The sequence below is a fragment of the Microcaecilia unicolor genome, chromosome 1 (genome assembly GCF_901765095.1).
Source record: "Microcaecilia unicolor chromosome 1, aMicUni1.1, whole genome shotgun sequence".
NCBI lineage: Eukaryota > Metazoa > Chordata > Amphibia > Gymnophiona > Siphonopidae > Microcaecilia > Microcaecilia unicolor.
This window is the reverse complement of record NC_044031.1, coordinates 430,227,345-430,253,185: the sequence shown is the minus strand read 5'-3', so window position 1 is coordinate 430,253,185 and position 25,841 is coordinate 430,227,345. Positions and strand designations below refer to the sequence as shown.

General features: G+C 42.9%; 1 protein-coding gene across 1 annotated transcript in view; it reads right to left on the bottom strand.

Moving 5' to 3' along the window:
* The window catches only part of NAPG (NSF attachment protein gamma), a 52,339-nt gene that overhangs the window by 24,857 nt on the left and 1,641 nt on the right, over positions 1-25,841 (bottom strand). The window contains exons 2-5 of the mRNA XM_030212240.1: positions 19,086-19,153; positions 12,561-12,645; positions 2,347-2,364; positions 279-309 (exon numbers count right to left, since the gene is read on the bottom strand). Of these exons, the coding sequence (XP_030068100.1) occupies positions 279-309; positions 2,347-2,364; positions 12,561-12,645; positions 19,086-19,153 (202 nt within the window). The remainder of the gene's footprint in view (positions 1-278; positions 310-2,346; positions 2,365-12,560; positions 12,646-19,085; positions 19,154-25,841) is intronic.

The following is a 25,841-nucleotide window of genomic DNA, read 5'->3' as shown; positions in this document are numbered from 1 at the left end:
ATCGTTGATTATGATAACACATGCAAATGCTGGCTTCCATCAAAATATGTACCAAAGTACTTAAATTCTGATCAGTGCAGCAACTAAACAATCCTTTAGGTCAGCCTTGAAAGCTGAACACAAGAATATAGTCTCACTTTGCAACCTACCAGGAACAAACAAGACAGCTGCAGAAGAGGTCCAGAAGAAAAAAATAAAACTAATTGCAGAGAAGGAATCAAGTTCACAGCATACATGCATTAGTTCTACAAAATAAGACCCGACACATCAGTACTAACCTTTAACATCATGCCAGCTTGTTCATAAGCTCTGTAACGAAAAATAATTTTAAGAAAACTTAGACAATCTTACTTCAATGATGTGAGAATTATCTGCAAATTCATTATGATCATCTCACTCAATTTAGTAGAAAATGTAAGTCAACGTGGTCTCCAATGTTATATTTTTACACCAACTATTTAAACACTGTCCACTTGACCCCCCCCCTTTCTTTTTCCTTTTTAATACCCAAATATTCAGCGCCAGTATCCACATACTGGCCAGTGCTGAATGTCCAGGTATAACCTGGCTGTCGGCAGTTATCCAGGTACCAACAAGATCCAAACTGGTATCCACATAATTAACTAAGGGGTCCATTTACCAAACGGCAGTAAAAGGTGGTCCACAGTGGCATTGGCATGTGGGATTGCCATGCACCAAGGCCACCTGTAACCACTGCTGATATAAAAGCCATAAAAAAAAGGGCCAGTAAATGGCCGTGTGGTAAATAAAAAAGTGCCAAGCAGCCATTTACTGTCAGAACCCTTACCACATATTTAGGGAGAAGGAGAGGGCTCGAGTGGTAAACTGGAAGCAATCGGGCAGCACGTGGTGCTGCCCCATTACCGCCAGGCACGCATCCCGGTGCTAGTATTTTCTAGTGCCGGAAATGGCGAGCTGGAGGCCCTAAACTACCAATGGGCTCCTGGGCGAGCCTGGTGGTAGAGCCAATTCACTGTGTGCCAAATCAGCGGTAGCCCTACCGCCCTTTAGTAAAAGGGTCCCAAAGTTAATAAAGTTGTGAGAACCTTTCTGCTTTCTCATGTCATACTATCACCATAAAGCAGAATTTCACAAAACGTCATGCTAATTGGCCAAAAGCTTTCTGAAAAATTGTTTTAATGTTAAAGAAAAAACAGTTAAGTTATCACATTTCAGCATAATCAATTTCTATTTAAAGACAGAAAAAGGGTGAGGTCTTCAGGTACCGTTAGATGCTGAAAAGCTAGCTATCAGTAAAATGTTATTCAAACTGACTTAATAATCAACTAAAACAGGTATGTTGAGATACCCAACATGGGGTTTCTATTTTTAATTCAAAAGCTTTTGTAGAAAAAAAAACGATAAACAGTTTTCCTCCCTACCAACAAAGTAGGCCCTATGGCTCTCCAGTTTCACCACTTCTAAAGATCCTGTATGCTTCTCCCATGCTTTCTTGAATTACGTAGTCTTAATTTACGATCTTCATCACTTCCTTAGAAGATCCACAACCCCTTCCATGAACATTTTTACTCTGAACATAAGAATAGCCATACTGGGTCAGACCAATGGCCATCTAGCCCAGTATCCTGCTTCCAAAAGTGGTCAATTCAGGTCACAAGTACCTGGCAGAAACAAAAATAGTAGCAATATTCCATGCTACCAATCCCAGAGCAAGTAGTGCCTTCCTCCATGTCCATCTCATTAACAGACTATGGACTTTTCCTCCAGGAAATTGGCCAAACCTTTATTTATACCCAGATATGCTAACCGTTGTTACCACATGCTCCGGCAGTGAATTCAAGAGCTTAACTATTTTCCGAGTGAAAAAATATTTCCTTCTATTTGTTTTAATATTTCCATGTAATTTCATTGAGTGTCCCCTGGTCTTTGAACTTTTACCTGTTCTAGACCACTCAGGATGAATCTATCCATATTTTAGGACTTAATTTCCAATGGAATATATTGTATACTTGCATATTTTTATAGCTTAGAGGTCTCTACTATATTCCTCCTCTCTTGAAGGATATAAATATTGAGACTAATTTTGAGTTTCTAGCTGCCTTATTCTTTTTGTGAATTTCTTCTCCAAGATTCTGATTCAGTAGGAGTCACGCAAACATGAATACATTACTTAATTGAAGAGTAGAACAAAAGCATATAATAAATTCTGATGCATAGAATTCCATAAGCTAAGAAAAATCCAGCATGTCCATAGCAACCCTTCCCCCAGTATTTAATGTTGAATTAATGTGCTTTTAGATCACTTAAGTATGTGAACAAGTCTTGTACAGTAGTACCAGAATGAATAAAAGTAGTTTTACTTACTTGGCAGCATGGAAAAGACTACATATTAGTAAAACTGTGGTTAAGGATTAAACCCTGAAAACTCATGGCAGATTTCATCCATCTGCACTTTCCCGTAGTCTACTAGACGATTAGATCTATGCAGTAAACGCACAGAAAAAATGAATATTGATGTCATCTATGTACACTAGGACTGAAGACATACAGTGGGGGAAATAAGTATTTGATCCCTTGCTGATTTTGTAAGTTTGCCCACTGACAAAGACATGAGCAGCCCATAATTGAAGGGTAGGTTATTGGTAACAGTGAGAGATAGCACATCACAAATTAAATCCGGAAAATCACATTGTGGAAAGTATATGAATTTATTTGCATTCTGCAGAGGGAAATAAGTATTTAATCCCTCTGGCAAACAAGACCTAATACTTGGTGGCAAAACCCTTGTTGGCAAGCACAGCGGTCAGACGTCTTCTGTAGTTGATGATGAGGTTTGCACACATGTCAGGAGGAATTTTGGTCCACTCCTCTTTGCAGATCATCTCTAAATCATTAAGAGTTCTGGGCTGTCGCTTGGCAACTCGCAGCTTCAGCTCCCTCCATAAGTTTTCAATGGGATTAAGGTCTGGTGACTGGCTAGGCCACTCCATGACCCTAATGTGCTTCTTCCTGAGCCACTCCTTTGTTGCCTTGGCTGTATGTTTTGGGTCATTGTCGTGCTGGAAGACCCAGCCACGACCCATTTTTAAGGCCCTGGCGGAGGGAAGGAGGTTGTCACTCAGAATTGTACGGTACATGGCCCCATCCATTCTCCCATTGATGCGGTGAAGTAGTCCTGTGCCCTTAGCAGAGAAACACCCCCAAAACATAACATTTCCACCTCCATGCTTGACAGTGGGGACGGTGTTCTTTGGGTCATAGGCAGCATTTCTCTTCCTCCAAACACGGCGAGTTGAGTTCATGCCAAAGAGCTCAATTTTTGTCTCATCTGACCACAGCACCTTCTCCCAATCACTCTCGGCATCATCCAGGTGTTCACTGGCAAACTTCAGACGGGCCGTCACATGTGCCTTCCGGAGCAGGGGGACCTTGCGGGCACTGCAGGATTGCAATCCGTTATGTCGTAATGTGTTACCAATGGTTTTCGTGGTGACAGTGGTCCCAGCTGCCTTGAGATCATTGACAAGTTCCCCCCTTGTAGTTGTAGGCTGATTTCTAACCTTCCTCATGATCAAGGATACCCCACGAGGTGAGATTTTGCGTGGAGCCCCAGATCTTTGTCGATTGACAGTCATTTTGTACTTCTTCCATTTTCTTACTATGGCACCAACAGTTGTCTCCTTCTCGCCCAGCGTCTTACTGATGGTTTTGTAGCCCATGCCAGCCTTGTGCAGGTGTATGATCTTGTCCCTGACATCCTTAGACAGCTCCTTGCTCTTGGCCATTTTGTAGAGGTTAGAGTCTGACTGATTCACTGAGTCTGTGGACAGGTGTCTTTCATACAGGTGACCATTGCCGACAGCTGTCTGTCATGCAGGTAACGAGTTGATTTGGAGCATCTACCTGGTCTGTAGGGGCCAGATCTCTTACTGGTTGGTGGGGGATCAAATACTTATTTCCCTCTGCAGAATGCAAATAAATTCATATACTTTCCACAATGTGATTTTCCGGATTTAATTTGTGATGTGCTATCTCTCACTGTTACCAATAACCTACCCTTCAATTATGGGCTGCTCATGTCTTTGTCAGTGGGCAAACTTACAAAATCAGCAAGGGATCAAATACTTATTTCCCCCACTGTATGTACTTTTCAAGACTTTTAGCACTGTATCGCTCTGCTTTATGACTGCACTGTAAACAAAACCAATGCCGGTGCCCAAATTAGGCCTCATACGTACAAGTTTAGGGTTTATGTATATGTTCCTAGTATTAGAAATTCAACACAAAATGTGACAAGAGAGAATGCTAATCAATTAAAGTCTGTTTTCGTTACCGAGTGGAGCCTTATCAGTACAAGTGAGCTGTTCTTCTACCTGGCCAAATAAGAACTTGGGAGTCTTTCCTGCCTGCCCCCAGATACAAAAAAAGAAAAAAAAAAAAAAAAAAGGAACTTCCGATCATAACCCTAGCCCAGTAAGCAAGTAAGGGCAGAAGGAAGACACAGCATGTACTTAAGGGAGGTAAGAAAGAGTACATAAGGAGGCAAGTACATTAGGGAAATAAGGCAGGAAATCATCCTTAGCTGATCACTTTCTATGAAATGATGGGTCTAAGATCTCACTTCCTATGGAACACAGTATGCTTTTAGTAAGAAATTATCTTTTTTGCAGAAATGTTCTTTGGTGTATTATTTCTTGTAGATATAGGTGTGACTATGAATGATGGTTAGGAGTGCAAGAAAGAGTATGTATGAATGAGAAAAGCAGTCAAAAATGGCAAAAGCAGAAGAATATGTAGTAAATAAATTAGGCTGGTTGTACAAGAGGAAAGGTCTAGCAAAGTTTGTTTTTTGGTTTTTTACTGTCTTTTTAAAAGAAGCTTTTTGTTATCAGAAAGGGCAGTCAGTAGTTTTTTGTTGTTTTATTTTTTTTGGGGGGGGGGGGGAGGGGGGTTCTTTGTTTTGTTTTTTAAGTTTGTCAATTTTGCTATGCGGACCATCTATATGTGTAAAATCATATTTGCACATGCAAATCAGCGTGTATGTAAAAATAGCATTTTAGAAAAGAAGCCGCTTATAAGCATATGCCATAGTGAGCAGCATTAACCAAAGACCCATTTTGGATATGGTTTAGGTGGTCCTTCAACTATATGTGCATTCTGCAGTTTAGAATGGCAATATATGTATATGTATATTCCCATCGGCATTTATACCAGTATAACTGTTAGAAAAACTCTGAAGTTGAACCTGAAGTGTGGAGGACCCTCTTCAGCCTGTAGCCCTATCCAATAACCAACCAACCATGGCCTCATTCTCGTCCTTTCCTGAGATCACCGAGGATGAAACCTCCCGCCTTCTTTCCTCCTCGAAATGCACCACCTGTTCCTCCGATCCCATCCCCACCAACCTACTTAACACCATCTCCCATACTGTTACCCCCTCCATCTGTCGTATCCTTAACCTTTTGCTCTCCACTGCAACTGTCCCTGACACCTTCAAGCACGCCGTAGTCACACCTCTCCTAAAAAAACCATCACTTGACCCTACCTGCCCCTCCAACTACCGCCCCATCTCTCTCCTCCCCTTCCTCTCCAAAATACTTGAGCGCGCCGTTCACAGTCGCTGCCTTGATTTTCTCTCCTCTCATGCCATCCTAGATCCACTTCAATCTGGTTTTCGCCCTCTACACTCGACAGAAACAGCACTCTCTAAAGTCTGCAACGACCTGCTCCTCACCAAATCCAGAGGCCACTATTCTATCCTCATCCTCCTCGATCTATCCGCTGCATTTGACACTGTCAATCATGATTTACTTCTTGCCACACTGTCCTCTTTTGGGTCCCAAGGCTCTGTCCTTTCCTGGTTCTCCTCTTATCTCTCCCACAGCACCTACAGAGTACACTCTCATGGATCTTCCTCCACTCCCATCCCACTATCTGTTGGAGTTCCCCAGGGATCTGTCCTTGGACACCTTCTCTTCTCAATCTACACCTCTTCCCTAGGCTCACTGATCTCATCTCATGGTTTTCAGTATCATCTTTATGCTGATGACACCCAGCTATATCTCTCCACACCAGACATCACCGCGGAGACCCAGGCCAAGGTTTCGGCCTGCTTATCCGACATTGCTGCCTGGATGTCCAACCGCCACCTGAAGCTGAACATGTCCAAAACCGAGCTCCTCGTCTTTCCACCTAAATCCACCTCTCCTCTTCCTCCACTCTCTATCTCAGTTGATAACACCCTCATCCACCCCATCCCATCTGCCCACAACCTCGGAGTCATCTTCGATTCCTCCCTCTCCTTCTCTGCGCATATCCAACAGACTGCCAAGACCTGTCGCTTCTTCCTCTTCAACATCAGCAAAATTCACCCTTTCCTTTCTGAACACACCACACGAACTCTCGTCCATGCGTGGTCTTCGCTCGGCGTGCCTTCGGTCTTCGCTTGTCTCTTAAGCTTGAGAGACAGAAGCGAAGCAAAGGCGCGCTGAGCGAAGACCACGCCGCGTTTCGCTGCAGCTGCCGACGCCTTTTCAATTTTGTCGGAGGAGGGCGAGCGCTGGTACTGGGAGGTGCTGGGAGGGAGGGCTGGTGGCCTGGTGCTTCGTCGGTTTGGAAGAGGGAGTGAGAGCGGGCGGCCTGGTGCTCGGAGGGAGAGAGGGCGGAGCGGACCAACGGCGCGCGTGCCAAAGAAGAGGGCTCTGTGTGCCCTCTCTGGCACGCGTGCCATAGGTTCGCCATCACTGCCCTAGAGTGTTACAAAGAGCATATTGAGAGCCATTACTGTTTTCAGGCACATTAGCTGGCCTACTGTATCATAGTGGCTTAAGGCAGAATACTTGACTCAACGGTGAGGTCTCATGCGTTAATCGGGCGATAATCGTCGATGCGTGTACACTGCCGATTACCGCCACATGGTGCTGGGAGGTGCTGGGAGGGAGGGCAAGCGGCCTGGTGCTTCATCGGTTTGGAAGCAGGCCTGGTGCTGGGAGGGAGGGAGGCAGGCCTGGTGCTGGGTGCTACTGGGTGCTAGATGGGAGGGAGGCCTGGTGCTGGGAGGAGGGAGGGAGGGAGGGCGAGCGCTGGTGCTGGGAGGGAAGGCGGGCGGCCTGGTGCTTCGCCGGTTTGGAAGAGGGAGGGAAGCAGGCCTGGTACTGGGAGGGAGGGAGGCAGGCAGGCAGGCCTGGTGCTGGGTGCTGGATGGGAGGGAGGGAGGGCGAGCGCTGGTGCTGGGAGGTGCTGGGAGGGAGGGCGGGCTGGTGCTTCATCGGTTTGGAAGAGGGAGGGAAGCAGGCCTGGTGCTGGGAGGGAGGGAGGCAGGCAGGCCTGGTGCTGGGTGCTACTGGGTGCTGGATAGGAGGGAGGCCTGGTGCTGGGAGGAGGGAGGGAGGGCGAGCGCTGGTGCTGGGAGGTGCTGGGAGGGAGGGCGGGCTGGTGCTTCGTCGGTTTGGAAGAGGTAGGGAAGCAGGCCTGGTGCTGGGAGGGAGGGAGGCAGGCAGACCTGGTGCTGGGTGCTACTGGGTGCTGGGAGGGAGGGAGGCAGGCCTGGTGCTGGGTGCTGGATGGGAGGGAGGCCTGGTGCTGGGAGGGAGGGAGGCAGGTCTGGTGCTGGGTAGGTGGAAGGGAGGCCTGATGCTGGTAGGGTGGCCTGGTGCTAGGTGGGTGGGTGGGAGGGAGACCTGGTGCTGGGTGGGAGGCAGGCCTGCCTGGTGCTGGGAGGGAGGGCGGGCAGGCAGGGGGGAGAGGAGGGTGGCTGGACATGGATGGAGGGCAAGAAATGAAGAAGAAAGGAGGAAAGTAAAGAAATAAATGGAAAGAAAGCCCTGGAAATGAAGTTAAGAGAGCAGCAGAATCAGGGACAACAAAGGTAGAAAAAATCATTTTATTTTCATTTTAGTGTTTGGAATATGTCCAATTTGAGAATTTTCATCTGCTGTCTTATTTTGCACTGGGTATACTGGAGCTGTAACAGCTTACAGAAATGTTTTATAATGAAAAAAAATCATGTTATTTTTTTCTCCTATACTAGTATAATATTTTCAATGATGTCTGTTTCTATGCACCATGGCTGGTGTGGCTATCATAGGGGTAGAGTTATATGTGGTGACTCCGCCCATAATGAGTACCGGCACTTTGCAATAAATAATTAGATTCTGGGTTGCTGTTTGGGTACTCGGTCTCTGAAAGGTTCGCCATCACTGCTCTAGGGCATCCTGGGGAGGGTACTGGCTCTCTGCGTGATTCTCACTGCGGTGGAAAAGTTGTTCCTGGATGTTTAGGGGCTTCCCTGGTTTCTCCGATTTTCTGTTGGAGGTGCTCAGGAATTATATCTAGAAACACCAAGTTATTGGATGGCGTCTAGATTTCTTGGGTAGAGATCCATTCTGATCCAATCTTACAACATATAATGATAACCTAATTCAGGTATTTACAAAAAGCCAGGTTTTTAACATTTTATGAAAACTTAAATAATTTTGTTCCAGTCTCATAGCTGACTTACCTCCATTTATACCCACTTAAACATAAGTGAGTCACAATTAAAAAAAAAAAACCAAAAACATAACTGAAGGGACATTTCGATAGGACATCTAAGTCCAACTTTAGATGTTTTGCTAAAAAATATCCAAAATTCAAGAGGTAAATATAGTCATTTTCAAAACAGAAAAACGTCTTATTATTTTTTTTCAAAAATGGCTATTTGCTAGATGTTTTTTTGCTCTGTGCATTTATCTTTTCAGTCCATTTTTGAAAAAAAAAAAACCCAAGTGAAAAATGCACAAAATCAAGCCATTGGGATGTAGGAGAAGCCAGCATTTTAGTAGACTGGCCACACAGATATCCCCAGGAGAGCAATGCGGCACCCTAGGGGGCATTGCTATGGACTTCATATAAATGCTCCCAGGTACACATCTCACTATTGCTCCCTTATCTTGCCTGCTGAGCCCCTCCACCAAAAACCTACTGCCCCCAACTGTATACCACTACAATATCCCTTATGGGTGAAGGGGACACCTATATGTGGGTACAGTGGGTTTCTGTTGAGTTTTCAAGGGCTCACAGTTTCCACCACAAGTGTAACAGGTATGGGCCTGGGTCCACCAGTCTGCAATTCCCTGCATCCACAACTAGACTACTCCAAGGACGTGCATGCTGCTCTAATGGACCCAACTATAACTTCTCAGGCTGGTAATGTTTTTAATCACATTTTTTTGGGGTGGGAAGGGGTTAGTGACCACTGGAGAAGTAAGGGGAGGTCATCCGCAATTCCCTCCAGTGGTCATCTGGTCATTTAGGGAACTCTTTGTGGTTTATTCTTTAATAAAACAGGTCTAGACCAAAACGTCCAACTTAGAAACATAGAAACATGATGGCAGATAAAGGCCATATGACCCATCCAGTCTGCCCATCCTCTGTAACCCCTAACTCTTCCTTTTCCTAAGCGATCCCACATGCTTATCCCATGTCTTTTTAAAGTCTGGAACAGTCCACAACCTCCACCGGGAGGCCATTTCATGCCTCCACCACCATTTCTGTGAAATAGTACTTCCTTAGATTACTCCTAAGCCTATTCCCTCTTAACTTCGTCATATGCCCCCTAATTCCAGAGCACTCCTTCAGTTGAAAAAGTCCCTCTTCCTGTACATAAATGCCCTCGAGATAGTTAAATCTCTCCCTCCTCTCTTCTAGCGTATACATTTATTTATTTAGATTTTGCTCAGGAGGTAATAGTGCCATTGTATAAGTCTCTAGTGAGGCCCCATTTGGAGTACTGCTTGCAGTTCTGGAGACCGCACCTATGGAAAGATATAAACAGGATGGAGTCGGTCCAGAGGGTGGCTACGAAATTAATAAGTGGTCTTGAATGCAAAATTTATAGGGACAGACTTATGGAGCAGTGGCCTAGTGGTTAGAGCACCGGTCTTGCAATCCAGAGGTGGCTGGTTCAAATCCCACTGCTGCTCCTTAAGAAGTCTAACTCGATCCGCCAGATTTTCCACTTTTCTATTTAGTACTTCTTTATCCTTTATTATAGCAGATTGCACCTCTTTGATTTTACATGTCTTCGCTTTTAACAAACTTAATCATTAAACTTTTACACTTCCTTCATGACCTTCAGCAAGAACTTGAACAGACTATACTAAAGAAGAAAGTTCCAAGGAACAATTCTGTATAAAGTTTCTAGTCAGGTTAGTGCCTCTCCCAACGTCTCCAGTGTAAACACTTCAGATACTGATGGAGCAGGGGATTCCTTACTCAGAGCAGTCAGACCATTAAAATGTCAAAATCCTACCAATTCAGATCTTCCGGCCCTCGAGAGTACTCCTCCTGCCATCTCTACCTGCAAACCACCAGCCAAGTCGAGACCTCCAGCGTCCCCAACTAAGGCAGTAAGAGACGCATTATTCTTCTTTGGCGTCTCTGCTGCGAATGCCAAAGTCTGCGCCTGAGGAATTTGATCGGAGGGCAATGATAACTCCCCCAAAAGCAGGGACCCTCCCTGCGTCTCCTGCTGAGCCAGGGTTCCTACTTCCGTACTGCTCTGCTTACAGAGGACTAATGAATCCAACTTCTACTACAGAACTGGAGTTAAGGTGGCCTCGTGTGGGAGGTTGAGGGGAGATATGATAGCGATCTATAAAATAATGAGTGGAGTGATGGACGTCAATTGCGTGTTTAGTCTTTCCAAAAACACTAGGACTTATGGGCACACAAACTAAGAAGAAGGAAATTTAAAACAAACTGGAGAAAATATTTCTTCACTCAATATGTAATTAAACTCTGGAATTCATTGCCAGAGAAATGTGGTAAAAGAAGTTAGGCTTAGCTACTCAGATGAACTACATCTTGGATGGTAAAGTAACACCCATCAGAGAAAGGTGTCTCTGAGCCTGGAAGCTCTGCAGCTAGAGTCTCCCTCTATCTTACATCTGCTTTCTTCTCTTTGTTTCTGTCTTCTCTCTGCTCTCAGCAAGAATCCATGATATACAGGACATCGTACCACGTGTAGAACAGTTCCCCGATTGGATGCGCTGGGCACACAAAGACTTGCTTGCATTAGGTGTGCATGTGGACAGTAGATGAGGTAAGGCCTTGGGAAATTAGGATCACTGAGCTGGCCAGACAATAATAGCTATCAACTTGGTACAGGATGGCTATCTTACAGATGATATATACAGTCCCAGATGAGGCCCATGGCCTTGCAGTTGGTACAGAATGGTTTCCTAATAAGGTGGCTAACAAGGATTAAGTCAGTCTCTGTGAAACTCATTCCACTAAACTTCACACGGGAGGAGGATGAAACTGCAAACAGTTCTTTTGACGAACAGCTTATAAATGGATGATGTCAGTGTCCCAGGTGCAGTGCACAAATGAATCCATGCCAGGATGGTTATGTTGCAGTCAAGAGTTTGGTTCATAGACCTCAGTTAGTCTACTGCAAGTCTTATGCATACAAATGGGTATAGACAGTACATACTCCTACAGTGCCTGTATAAAATAGGCTCCTACAATAAACCACAACAGTGCACTTCTCTTGCACACATTTACATCTACTCCAAAGGTGCAACTTGTATGCATATTGTGTGTGGGCACTTGCTCATTTTCTAACATCCATATACAGTAAAACCTTGGTTTTCATCGCCTTCGGATTTCGTCGTTTTCGGTTTTCATAGTTTTTTTCATCAAAAAATTTGTCTCGGTTTTCGTCTGTCACCTCGGATTTCGTCTTCAGCTGGCTGCAGATCCATCAAGACAGGCTTGCCAAAACCCAGGAATGGCATAAAATCTCCTTCCTGGTGGTACTTGACAGCGCCAGTAGCACAAGTGACATAACTGCTGGAACTTCAAAATCGCCATCTACCAAGCGCCGTCTACTGTACTTTCTTATTGCCTCGGTTTTCGCCGATTGTTTTCGGACGGATTACCAACGAAAACCGAGGTATCACTGTACACTGCAATTCCATCCTTGCTCTACCTAAACCGTGCCCCCTGGAAAGCCTGTGCACAGACTGTGTAAAAGGTACGCACAATTTTGTAGTGCAACTACTTTTTATAATTGTATACTCCTTTGCAATTTTATAATAGCTATTCTCCTTGTTTAAAAAAAAAAAAAAACACACCACCTTACATATGGATACAGCTCTTATAAAATTACTCCCAAAATGTATCATCTGCTAACAGAATTTCAGGCTTAACCCACTTTGAAGCCTTGGCCTTTTTTCAACTATGGAAAACACAGTAAGCAAGAAACATTCAAAGCCAGTCTATGAATCTGAAAGAGAACCTCTTCAGAAATTAAGACTGTGTTTACGGTTAACAAGTCCCTTTTAGTGTCTGTAAAGGGCAACATTACAAATGCACCTCTCTGAAGAAAATTCCAAACACAGAGGAGGAGCAATAAGGAAAGGGAACAGCTTATGAGGCACCTATTTTCTGTCTGGGGCCACCCAGTTCCAAGCTTAATCCACGTTAGCATGTGTATCAGAAATCCTTTACCTGAAAAGTTAATTGTCCCCCATTTACCATTTTAGAAATAAACTTCCAAGGATTTAACTAGCAAAAATTCAGTGAAAAGATACGCTTTATTGTTTTCGTGATTTTCAGCCTCCTTCAGATAGGCCTCCTTCGCTTGATCAAACTGTTTGGCATTTTTAAAAGCAACAGCTGTAATGGAAAAAAAAGTAAGAAAGAAAAAGCATTTTAGTGACCTGCCTTATTTACAGTGGAAAAAATAAATGGTAATTCAAATTACAAAAACTGCTCTATGACACTTTAAACTGATTTGCTGAAGTACCCAATTCTGTTATATGAAGAGTAAACCATGATTATATCTTGAAAGGAGAATGCAAATTTGCTTATATGTAGCACAAGTGGATCACAGCACCACACTCAATGCCAGACAAATAACTATTTTTTAGCTTTCTAGAAAGGCTTTTAAAGGGCTTTTCTGGCACATCCACAAAGTTTCTGCATTGCTGTGGTATTACCTCCAGGGTATTCTTCAAGTCTACAGCATAGTCTTCACTTCAAGAAGGGTAATTTTATAACAGGCCACTTATGCGTGAAGACCATTATTATAAGCCTATTTTATGAAGGTGGATAGGTGTGTTTTTATAAAATTTTGGAAGTTTGCTGGTGTAAATTGAGGTTTGCACACATCTGCTCAGGAGCACACATGAACTAAATGCATATTGGCATATTTTATTAACACCACACAATCCTTCACTTTAAATAAATAATTTGGGTGGAGCATGGGCAGTCTGGTGATTATATCAATTGCACCCGAAAACCAATCTGCCCTGAAATAGCCTACATGGGCAAAACAGTGGCCAGTTAGCTTCTGATTATGATATGTGAACTTGCACTGAGATTCTGAACCAGGAATAAGTATCAGATGAAGCACCCAGCAATATTTTTTTTCAGCTTTTTATAATATGGCTAGTTTTTATGTTGTAATTGTTACTATAAACTATTTAAATTTACCAATTAGCTGTTAATGCAGAGATTTTTATGACCCAAGAAGTTAAGTTCTGTGATGCTAATTTAAGTGGTTTCACTGAGGACTTTGTCTCTGCAAACATTTCTAACATTTCACTAGTTAAAAATTCATCAGCACATATAATTGAAATTTTGCTAATTTAAGTGTAGATATAATTGATATTTTTTTAGGTAGGTTTTTGGGGTTTTTTTATTGGTTTGTTTCATTTTCAACTTCATTTTTGTAGTCTTGGTTTGTTTTTCAAATGATAGCCTTTCGTAACATTCACTACTTCACAGGGACGTTAGTATGCTATTCCTGCACATCTTCCCTGAAGATAGCAACCATGACAGCTTATGGGGGTAACAGTCCTAGCAGGGGCTCAGAGACACCTCAAAAACAAAAAGTGCTATTGACAGCTCTCATTAGTTTCTATCAGGCAAGCTTGTTGGTCTGTTTCTATTGAGCAAGAACCTGTGGTATGTTAACTACATTTAAATTAGTCAAGATCGGGAGGCGGGGCTGGTGGTTGGGAGGCGGGGATAGGGCTGGGCAAACTTATACGGTCTGTACCAGAGCCGGTGGTGGGAAGCGGGACTGGTGGTTGGGAGGCAGGGATAGTGCTGGACAGACTTGTACAGTCTGTGCCAGAGCCGGTGGTTGGGAGGCAGGGCTGGTGGTGGGGAGGTGAGGATAGTGCTGGGCAGACTTATACGGTCTGTGCCTGTGCCAGAGCCGGTGGTTGGGAGGTGGGGCTGCTGGTTGGGAGGCGGGGATAGTGCGGGGCAGACTTATACGGTCTGTGCCCTGAAGAACACAGGTACAAATCAAAGTAGGGTATACACAAAAAGCAGCAAATATGAGTTATCTTGTTGGGCAGACTGGATGGACCGTGCAGGTCTTTTTCTGCCGTCATCTACTATGTTACTATGTAAATTGACAACTTTATAGCTCACACTTTACAAATGAAATCCGGACAAGGCAGTTTACAACACTTAAAACATTCAATTCATCAAAATATGCTAAACAAGAAAAACTAAAAAGATAAGAAACAGTCTTATCAACCCACATCACCCATGTGCTCAGATGTAAAAATATACACAGAAAACTACCATTTCCTGGCGAAGCATGCTTCTGTAATAATGCGCCTATATGCAATGGCACATACTTTTCAGGTGGGCATTCACAGCGCACATACTTATAAATGCAGATGATAAAACTTCAGAATCTGTATTTATTCTTTAACAATCTAGTCACATTTACACCAGCCGTATGGCTGGTAAGTGACACACCTCAAATATAATACTAACATTCCACAAGTGGGGAAAGCATGCAGAGCATGGCTCATGGAATTCTTTCCAAACCCTCTGCATGAGTGTGGGGCGTGTATCTCTGTTGTGTGCTCTGCATGCACTGTGTTTATGGGGGAGGGAGGTATAAATGGGGTGGTGAAAGTTTGTGGGAGGACAGCTGTAGAGGGAAAGGCAATTTGCAGGGTGATGGTGCAGAAGTACGGGGGTCAACTTCAAGGAAAAGGACCGTTCTGTGAGTAGTTGCAGGAGGTAGTTTTGGAAGTGTGAGCGACGAAAAGGTTAGCTTTTGGTGGTGTTTGTTATTTCAGGGTGATAGGGCTATAGCAGGTGGCTAGTTTCTGGGGGTGGTGGCAGTATGCACAGTAGTAGCGCTTTAGAAATGTTACGTAGTAGTAGTAGGGCTTGGGGGTTATTTTGGGGGGCAGTTTATGGACTGGAAAAGCAGTTGCAGGAGGTGGCACAGTACCAAGAGTGTGGATGGTTGCAGGTAGTAATTTGTGGGGCTGGAACAGTTTGAGGGGTGGAGGGGTACTTGAGGCCAGGTAGGCTTCTTTGATTGGGTTGGGTTTTTTTTTTTTTGAGTTTACAGGGCAATGAGACAATCAGGAGCAGTTTTGGCGGTTAGAGCAGCTTGCAGGGGTAATTTAGGAGGTGAGCAGTCTGGGGGTATTGTGGCAGTTATAGAGGGTGTTTTGAGGGTATGACGTGACAGTTTCAGAGGGTAGGTTCATTTTTTAGGTGTAGGGCAGCTCCAGGTGGGTAGTTTTGGGGCTCTGAGGACAGTTGGGAGAATAGAGAATGGGGTAAAGAAGTTTGTTGAAAAAGTATGTGACAGAGATTTTGGACATTGCTTCCGACTCTCTTCCTGTTATTACTAGGGTGTCCTCTATTCTCCACCCAGGTCAGGGAAGAATTGGTAAACAGTCTTTGGAACAGAATTCTCTGAAGATAGTTTGAATGAATAAATCAGATATTTAACGATCAATCTATTCCACTTTCGTTGCAACATTTATTTCAGAAACAGTAAGATATAATGTTTTGAGATCAGACATAGGGCAAAGAGTTTTTTGGGTTATCAAATAAGGGTATATCCAGATGTAGTTAAAGTCCACCCAAGAAAAGGCAGAGGTTTTTATTATTATGACCTAGGGTATTCCAATTGGGGGCCCGTTTTCTTCAGAAATTTCCTTGTAACTATACCATATGATAAAATAAGTATATATTTTTTGAGCCATATCCATTGGTCATTTTTCTTAGTGATAAAGGTTCTGCATTATCAATTGAGAGTGGCCCTCCAATGGTATCAACTATTAGTTCCTCATAGAGACCCTGCAATAGATAACAATGGAGCCTAGATGGTGTATCTTTGCTGCTATTTCTTGCTTTCATTTGATATCCTTTGAATATGGCTCTCCTTATTTTGATTCTGTCCCCCATTTCTGGACTTTAGAGCAATATTTGTAAAACTATTTCTTCCCATACAATGAACATGTATTTAATATAGCTCTAATAGTTCCTGTTTCAAGTGTTATACCCGTTTATATTCTTTATTTACCGCATAAAAGTAAAAAAATAAAAGAAAACAATGTATTGCACCTATTTTTTGTGGGGGGGGGGGGGGGGGCATATTTCTCTGGAACTTCTGATCTGATTTTCAAAACAGATGTGTCGTTATACTGGCTTACCCTAAACCTCAAATTTCATCTCATTCTGTTATATTTTAGGAGAGTTATTTTACTCCCAAACAGATGGGCAACAATCTCCAACTTCAATTGGGCTGGAAAGAATAATAAAGTAGGTGTCTACTTTCTTTATAGATGAGGCTTCAAAATAGCCACGTTCTTGGTGCCAAAAAATAGGCACCAGAATTACTTTATAAGTATTCGGGCCCAATTCAATGTAAGAACTTAAAAGCCAATGTTAATATCTTAAACTGTATTTGAAGAGAAATGGATAGCTAGTATAGTGATACTGAGCATGGATCATGGAATTCTTTCCAGCCTCTCTGGCATGTGCATGCACACCCATCTGTATATCATTGGTTGCATGTCTGTGTGTCTGAGCTGGAATGTCTGTGTGTATTTGTATGTATGACATTTGTGTTTGTCTGTGTGTGTGCTTGTATGCTGCATGCATGAATGTTTGCTGCGGTACATCTATGCATGTGTGCATGCTTATGTGTGAATTTCTAGTTGTGTTCTGTGATTAGGAGAGCAGATGTTGTTTGAAAGCTATATTGCACTGAATCAGTGTATGCTACCACTACTGCATTTCTATGGGAGAAGAAGTTTTACTGGTACATTTTTGGAGTGGCTTCATCTCTCTTACCTCTCCAACCATATGCAGAAGTTTGTACAGCACAAGAACCTCACCCAGTTCACTTTCTCCCATCCTGTGACTTGAGTGGCACTGCCCCCACTTCCTTCCCACTTCATGGATTTTATCCATAGTTTCTGCTGCTATTGCACTGGAAAAAGGCAGGGCAGGCTCACTACTTGGGGGGGGGGGGGGGGAGGGATGGGATATGCAGATAGAGTTTTTAAACTACTGAAAAACGTCTACACACATTAGAAATCCTTCTAGCTTCTGAACATTAATGCAAATATCTGGATCCTGGGGGGAAGGGGGGGAGACACAGTCATCAATCCTAACCTCCCGAGTTCTGGCCACATCTAAGAGGACCTTCAAAACTTTTGACCCTATGTATGTGCCTAATTTGCCAATGTTTTAATTTGACCCTGCTCATAGCAAACAACATTAGTTGGCAGTACACAAAGCAAATAAGAAGGCTGTAAAATTTAGCTAGTAGGCTTCACTGTAGAAATAAGAGGGAAAGGATGCAGAGCATGGCCCACAATATTCTTTGAACCTCCTTCTGTGTCTCTGTGTGTGTACTGCAACACTTATATCTGTGAGAGGTCCAAGGCTACTGGGGGGGGGGGGGGGGGGCATCTAACAAATACGCAGGACCTCATGACTCAAATTCTGTTTCAGAAAGGATCTAGTGAATGGCTTCCAGGATTAAGCCAACCCAGGTCAATATCCTTGGGATACCACACTAGATGACACGAGAGGCTTCCCATTCAGCAAAACAAGCCTCATTGGCATCCACAGCAATGTGAGAAATGTGAAGTGGGAGAGACCCTAAAAAGTGGTTCACAAAGCAAACCAAGGGCCAATGTCTCTGATGCCTGAATGTCGGCATTCAATCACCTCCTTGATCCTCCTATCCAGTTCTACCCCAAAAAGCACCAATGAGAGTATATGGATCAAACTGGTAGGGGAAGTGACATCCTCCACAGCTCTGAAACCTGTATTTTTCTTCAAACTGATGCAAGGATAACTGCCCAGTCTGCCTTTTTTCCACATAAGACTCATGTATAATAGCCCTATGAAACCTGCCACATGCTAATTTCTAAAAAATCGAATATAGTACTGCACACACCTCAGGGGTGTACAACAGCAACAGAAGAAGTAGTGAGGTGACAAAAGGAGGCAGGATTCGATGAATGCACAAAAAGCTTGTAATTCATTCATTCAATCCAAATCAAGGAAGACATATGTAGAGGTGGCTGTGTTTCAGCATATCTGCCTGCGTCAGGAGTCCTTCTAGCTTAACAGTCAGCTAGACTAATATAAACAGTGTCTATGCAGGTGAAACAGAAACAAACATCAACCGTTGAAGCTGCGTGAGCGTGAAGCTGTTGAGTAGCATCTCTCTGGGAGCAACACTGCCATGTCAAGTCACCTCTACATTATGTCTTCCTTTATGTGGATTGTATGAAAGAATTAAAAGCTTCTGGAGTGGAGGAGTGGCCTAGTGGTTAGGGTGGTGAACTTTGGTCCTGGGGAACTGAGGAACTGAGTTCGATTCCCGGCACAGGCATCTCCTTGTGACTCTGGGCAAGTCACTTAATCCTCCATTGCCCGCCGCATTGAGCCTGCCATGAGTGGGAAAGCGCGGGGTACAAAATGTAACAAAAATAAAAAAAAAAATAAAAAATTCATCAAATCCTGCCTCCTTTGTCACCTCACTACTTCCCCTGTTGCTGCTTTACCAATATCTGCATGACCTTACACTTTATGGAAACCTAGTGGTGCCAAATACCTGGTTCTAGTACCCCTGTTAGATACATCTCCAATGTACCATCTTTAGTACATAATCATGAATGAATCTTAAGTATCGCAGGACATCAGTTTTATAAGCTGCATTTTACCTGCTTCTCTCTGAAAATAGAGTTCTCTTCTGCAGAGTAATAAAAGATTACTAAAGTGTATGCATTAGGAAATATTACTATTTTGGGAGTCATTACCTGCCTTTGCATATTCAGAGGCTGCACTATCATAGTCTGGTTTCCATTTTAAAAAACTTGTTTTTAAGCTGAAAAGATAAAACAAAGACAACATATTACCAATTTTCAAAACAAATCTGACTATATAACAAGATATGTAAATATACATCATATTACCTTAAAACTAATACAAAAACTGTTTCTACATATTTTACATGATAATAAATATAATCATTTACATTTTTTTCTCTTCCCAAAAAACTATAATAGGAAAAAAAAACCCACCTTCAAACTTCTAAACATACAGAGGATGCTACTGAACTCCAAAACAGTTTCCAGTTTTTTTTAAACATATGGACAGAGCTTGAAATTTCAGGTTGCCAGACCTGTCCATCCAAAGATAATCGCACAGCTGGTGAGACCAGCACATTATGGCACGTGACAGGCTCGCATATCTAAAAATATATCCCATGAAGTGTCATACAAGTATGAACCTTTGTTCATGTGCATAAGAGTCACAAGTAGATGGATTAGATAGATTACATTTTTTTTTCTCTAGGCATTTGTCCAAAATGTTTTTAAAACCCAGCTACAGAAAGTATTTTTACTACTTGCTCCAACAATGAGTTCCAGAGTTCGACTATATATTGAGTGAAAATTGTTTTTCTTCAGTTATTTTAAACGTGTTAGTATGTAACTTCATCAAGTATCCCCTTGTCCTTGGAGTTTTTGAAAAAGTAAACGACTGATTCACGTTTACTCATTCCATTCAATTAAGGATTTTACAAACCTCTCCCCTCAGCCGTCTCTTCTCCATGTTGAAAAGCCCTACCCTCTTTAGCCTTTCCTCATACAAGAGTCATTCCATCCCTTCAATCATTTGAGTCCCCTTCTCTGTACCTTTTGCAGTTCTGTTTACTGAAGGGCAGTAAGATTTTACACTTACTGTGCCATTAACACCTTTCCAGTGATAGTTCAAGGTGAGTTATAATCAGGAACATAGAGCTTTCAATCTAAGTTTGTATTAGGATAAAGTACCAAATCTAAGGAAACACAGAGCATCAGCAGGATTTGAACTTTGATTTTGTAAGTTCTCAGTACACAGCTCTAATTACAAGGCTATTCCTCCATCCCACTCCCCTAAATAATCGATGACACCAGAACCTTGCTGCTGCAGCGATCCCCTAAACCAGCATCTTTCACAACAGGTGTGCCGCAGTTAGGTGTCACTGTTGTCCATAGGCACCCTTGCTTCACCCGTCCATCTGGTATTGATCCCTCTCTCTCCCCTACCCATCCACCACCATGCAGCATCGTTCCTCCCTCCTGGTGCTTCCTCCACTGGGCTGCTGTAATAAATAGTAAAGATTTGTGTGACTGCAGCTCAGTGTACTGCTACTTCCCCTGGCAGCCCCGACCATTCTGGTATCAACCTCCTTGCTCAGAGGGTTCGGGGCCACCAGAAGCAGCAGCATGCAGAGCTGCGATCCCGTTTATATTTACTATTAACCGGGGCGTAGCCAGACAACAGATTTTGGGTGGGCCTAGGTAAGAAGTGGGTGAGCACCAAATGTTCTTCCCCCCTCCCCCACCACCAAAAAAATATCTCAGCTGGCAGGAAAATGCTTCTTTCCACCTTGGCAGTCTGCAGCAGGCATGCACTGAAAACAGGTGCCAGTATCGTGGAGAGTAGCGTTTTTGTTACCATCAAGGGAAAGTCTTCAGCTGACAGAACTTGGGATCTCTACCAGCTACCGCTAAACATGTGCTACTGTTGGGTGGGCCTGAGCCCTAAGTGGGTGGGCCCTGGCCCACCCAGGCCCACCTGTGGCTACACCACTGCTATTAACTTTAGTACAGCAGCCTGATGGAGGAGACATCAGGAGGGGAAAAAAGATGCTGCTCTAATATGTCAGCTGGAAAGGATGTGAATTTGTCAATGCCAGAGCAGCACAAGCAGCACCGGGGGCTCTGGATCCCTCATGGGTGTAGCCTCCATCTGAGCCCCTGCTTGCTTTCACCCCCAGATCAGCACCCCCTCCCAGGACTCTGCAGTCTTTGTAGCTGGTCCTGGTGCAGCTGCAAAACACAATCAGCAGCAAGCTGGAGACAACTGAAGGGAAGAGCAGCTCCCTGGAGTTGTGCTCAGTCACCCAGGAGAGGAAAATCTCTGCTAACTGTAAATGGCTGGACACCCTGGAGAACAAGGTGGACACACTCACACTCAACCATCTGCAAAAAGAAAAGATCTTAGGATTAAAGAAAACTGCAGGCAAATTGTCTTCTTTCTCAATGGCTTTAAGTACTTATCCACTGATATTCAGCGCTATTTAACTGGCCAGGAACAGCTCCTGGCTGGCTAAACAGCACTTAGGAAAAGACCTCAAAACGCCCTACCGCTTACTTTTAATTTTCGGCGGCTTCAACTGGAGGCGTGATGTTCATCACTGGTCATAAAAATCTCGTCATTTGTTTTTTACTTTATTTTTTTATCATTTTAAATGTTTCTTCAACCTTTAGTCTTTATTTAAAAAATCCTCAATGCTGTCTTTGCATTATAAACAATTTTTAAAGCAATTATCTTTGTGCTATAAGCAATTTTTGAAGCAAAATTTTTGAAGCAATCTATAGCACAGGATTGTATATATTACTACTACTACTACTACTATTTAGCATTTCTATAGCACTACAAAGCATATGCAGCGCTGCACAAACATAGAAGAAAGACAGTCCCTGCTCAAAGAGCTTACAATCTAGCAGACAAAAAATAAAGCAAAATCAATTAATATGTAGAGGAAAGAGGAGAGGAGGGTAGGTGGAGGCGAGTGGTTACGAGTCAAAAGCAATGTTAAAGAGGTGGGCTTTCAATCTAGATTTAAAGATGGTCAAGGATGGGGCAAGACGTAGGGGCTCAGGAAGTCTATTCCAGGCATAGGGCGCAGCAAGACAGAAGGAGCGAAGTCTGGAGTTGGCAGTAGCGGAGAAGGGAACAGATAAGAAGGATTTAACCAGGGAACGGAGTGCACGGGAAGGGGTGTAGGGAAGGACGAGTGTGGAGAGATACTGGGGAGCAGCAGAGTGAGTACATTTATAGGTTAGTAGAAGAAGTTTGAACAGGATGTGAAAACGGATAGGGAGCCAGTGAAGCAACTTGAGGAGAGGGGTAGTATGAGTAAAGCGACCCTGGCGGAAGACGAGACGGGCAGCAGAGTTTTGAACCGACTAGAGAGGGGAGAGGTGACTAAGTGGGAGGCCAGCAAGAAGCAGATTGCAGTAGTCTAAACGAGAGGTGACACGGGTGTGGATGAGGGTTTTGGTAGAGTGCTCAGAAAGAAAGGAACGGATGTTGTAAAGAAAGAAACGACAGGTCTTGGCGATCTGCTGGATATGAGCAGAGAAGGAGAGAGAAGAGTCAAAGATAACCCCAAGGTTTCAAGCTGAGGAGACAGGGAGAATGAGAGAGCCATCAACAGAAATAGAAAACGGGGGGAGCGGGGAGATGGGTTTGGGGGGGAAAATGAGAAGCTCGATTTTGGTCATATTTAATTTCAGGTGGCGTTGAGACATCCAGACAGCAATGTCAGACAAGCACGATGAAACTTTGAAACTTTTTTAATTATGAGTTTTATAGTTATTCAAGTATATCTGTTGCATATAATATATTTTTATTAACATATGTCCATATGCTATTATTTTATATATTTACTTTGTGGATAAATTAATGTAACTGTGACCTCACCCTGGGCATGATACTTCACCCTACAATACCCTTAGAATACCTCGGGCAAAATATCGTGTATCGGACAGGGTTAAGTTACAGACATTAACACTAGCCACGTCTCCCTGTTTCTAAAATGGGGAGAGGAATGAAACTAAATTGGTTATATATTTTAATGTAACTCAGGAAAACAAATGTCATTTACATTGATAATTCAATAAATTATTCTTTTTATTTAGGTTATGGGTATGTGTAAGGTTCAAATCCGTTTAACAAATTCAATATTTTTTTTAGTACATCAACAACTCAACAGATCAACTTCTTCAACTTTTTATCAGATAAGTATAATTTGACTTTAGCAAAATTCATTAACTAAATATGCATTTAATCTTAAAATTTTATCTAAACATTCCCCTCTTCTATAAGAATTGATTCTTTGTTATTATTTCTTTTTTTCAGGTCTCTCATTCAACAAGCAGGTAAGTATAGTTAGAGTTTTTTTCTTCTGTTCTTCGGTTAGTTTTTTTTTTTTATACAGTCTTTGTGCTGTTTGTATGTTAACCTCAGTCACTTAGCTTTCTTCCCGCTTTCTTGTATATCTTCTGTTCTTCTTCTTTCTTTAACGTTGGGTACCGTATCTTTACAGTCAGCTAGAGGCGGGAACCTGGTTCGGGGTACCTACTAACCTGAGCTTTAAAAAGCAATAAAGAAAAGCCCTAGACCCTACCTCCTTCTGTAAAGAAATAGCCCTTTTTTTAAATGAACTTAAAAATATTTCCCTAACTAGCTTCCCCAATAAAAGAAATATATAATTGTTTGACCCTAATCTAATCCCACCCTTCAACTAATGTTTCTCAGAATAATTATTCCTTTATGACCAGACTCACTGAGATCACCAAAGGAAAGCGGAGAGTTTGAACTCTTCTGAGTCAGAAGGTCTCACATAGTAGCACTGTATGCACTTTAACTTTAAAATTTTAAAACAATAAAAGCAATTAATTTTGTAATCTGCAGGGATTTTCTTTCCTCCTTATAAATTATTCACAAAACCCCTGCTTAATCTGACAGTAAGAAATGAACATTTAAACTGTCACATTAGTCCTGTACATCTCACAGGACAAGTAGTTCATTGAACAAGCTTTACCAGCTTATTAAACAGTTAAGTCTTGCTGACTGTATTAACTTATGTTATCATAAACACTTCAGCCAGCTCACACAGTTTCCAACCACAACTTTAAAAAGCCTTTAAAGACGCGGCAGGCTTTGGACAAGTTAATCAATCATATTAAATCACTCTCTAAACACACACGTTTCCCAAAACTCTAATTTGTCAGTTTTTAGAATTTTTTCACGCTCCGCTTAGAATTTTTTCACTCTCCGCTGACCAGAGACCTTTACTACAGGTCTGGTCAGCTTTGCAACCTACCTCCCAACTGCCCCGTTTAGAATCCTCTCCCCAGCTCACACCACTGGCACGAGCCTACCACATTCCAAACTCCCCAGCACGCAAATACAGTTTTTTTTAAAATTAAATTAAACCAACTCTACACATGTACATATGAGTAGTTTTACAAATAAATAAAAATATTGGTACCTGATTGTCCCTGAAAGCCCCAAATCTCCTTTTTCTCTTCTGGCACGAGCCTCCTGCTCAGCTCCGTCCACGAGCCAGCATTCAGCTCGTGCCAACCTCTGCACCCGTCTCTCCTTCCTATTCAGCGCGTGCAGCGCTAACATCACAGCTGACTGATTTTTTTTTTTTTTTTAAACAAATAAAACTGCTGAGGGAGTGCACCGGAGCACTTCTCCTCACTTCCTCCGGTCCCACGCTGGCTCATTATTCTCTTCGGAACCGGCTCTGCACTTTTAAAAGAGCCGGTTCCCTTTAAGCCTATGGAATCCCTGGCCCTGCGTCAAAAACGTGCGTCTGACGTCATTACGTCGACGTCAGACGCCGACGCAGGGCCAATCAGAGCCCAAAACACTCCCAAGCTTTCCCCAGCCTTCCCCCTCTTTGCCTTCGCTCCGCCCATCGCCAAACAGCTGACCCACGCTGCCAGAGCGCCTCACTCCCTCTCTGGCGCGACCCCGCTATAATTGTTATAGCGCCAAAAACAACCTGAGCTCCACAACCCTCCAGCTCTAAAAAAAACTCCCTTGCATCACCTGACGCCGTCAACACGATGGCGAACACCACCCCGGACCTCAGCCACCCTCGGAGAGCCTCAGGTACCAAAATAATTTAACCCCTTATGGGTTACATTAATATTGATTTGTTTGTTTATATATAAAAAATTATTATTTTTGTTGATGTTTTGATATATGTGTTTTTAATTCCTATACATTTTTATTACGAAGATATGCTTTTCTATGGTATTAGGCATACTTTGATTATTTGTTCTTCTGTTTTTATAAATCTTATGTTTTAGACTCCTGAAAAAGGCACGAGCTAGCGCCAAAACACAGCTGTGTTGAGTCATTGTCACTTCGCTTGCAATAATGGATTGTTTCTTTATAGACGTCTCCTCCGATTTTTAGAAGAGCCTACCTTTCCTACTTCTTGCTTCTGCAACCTTTTACGTAGGAACCAGTGTATCTCTTTTCTTTGCTGTATATAGTTCAAAACTAGCTCAAGTAGTAACATTATATAATCCCCTTATAATATTTTAATTACTGCTTAATGAAAACCTCTATAGCCCATAATATGAAAGAAAATCTAAAAACAAAAAAAAACACAGTTCTGTGGTATTACTGTATCATAAAAGAACCAGTTTTGTGACATGAAGAAGACTACCAGTAGAGATCAGGGCCTATGGGCAGGTAAGGAGGGGGGGCAAACTAATTCCCGGTCCCTTTAAGATGCAGTCTGGGAGCATCAGGCTATGGGCTTAGAGGTCCCTTTACTAGTGTGCTTACTACAGCTTAAAAGGGCTTACCATGGGATGAACTCAGGCATCCAGTGGTAAGTTCCTAATTGGCACACGCTACCCGCATGTATTTTTGCACAAGGGGGCATGACCTTACCCATTACATGACCTTACCCATTACCTTCTAATTAA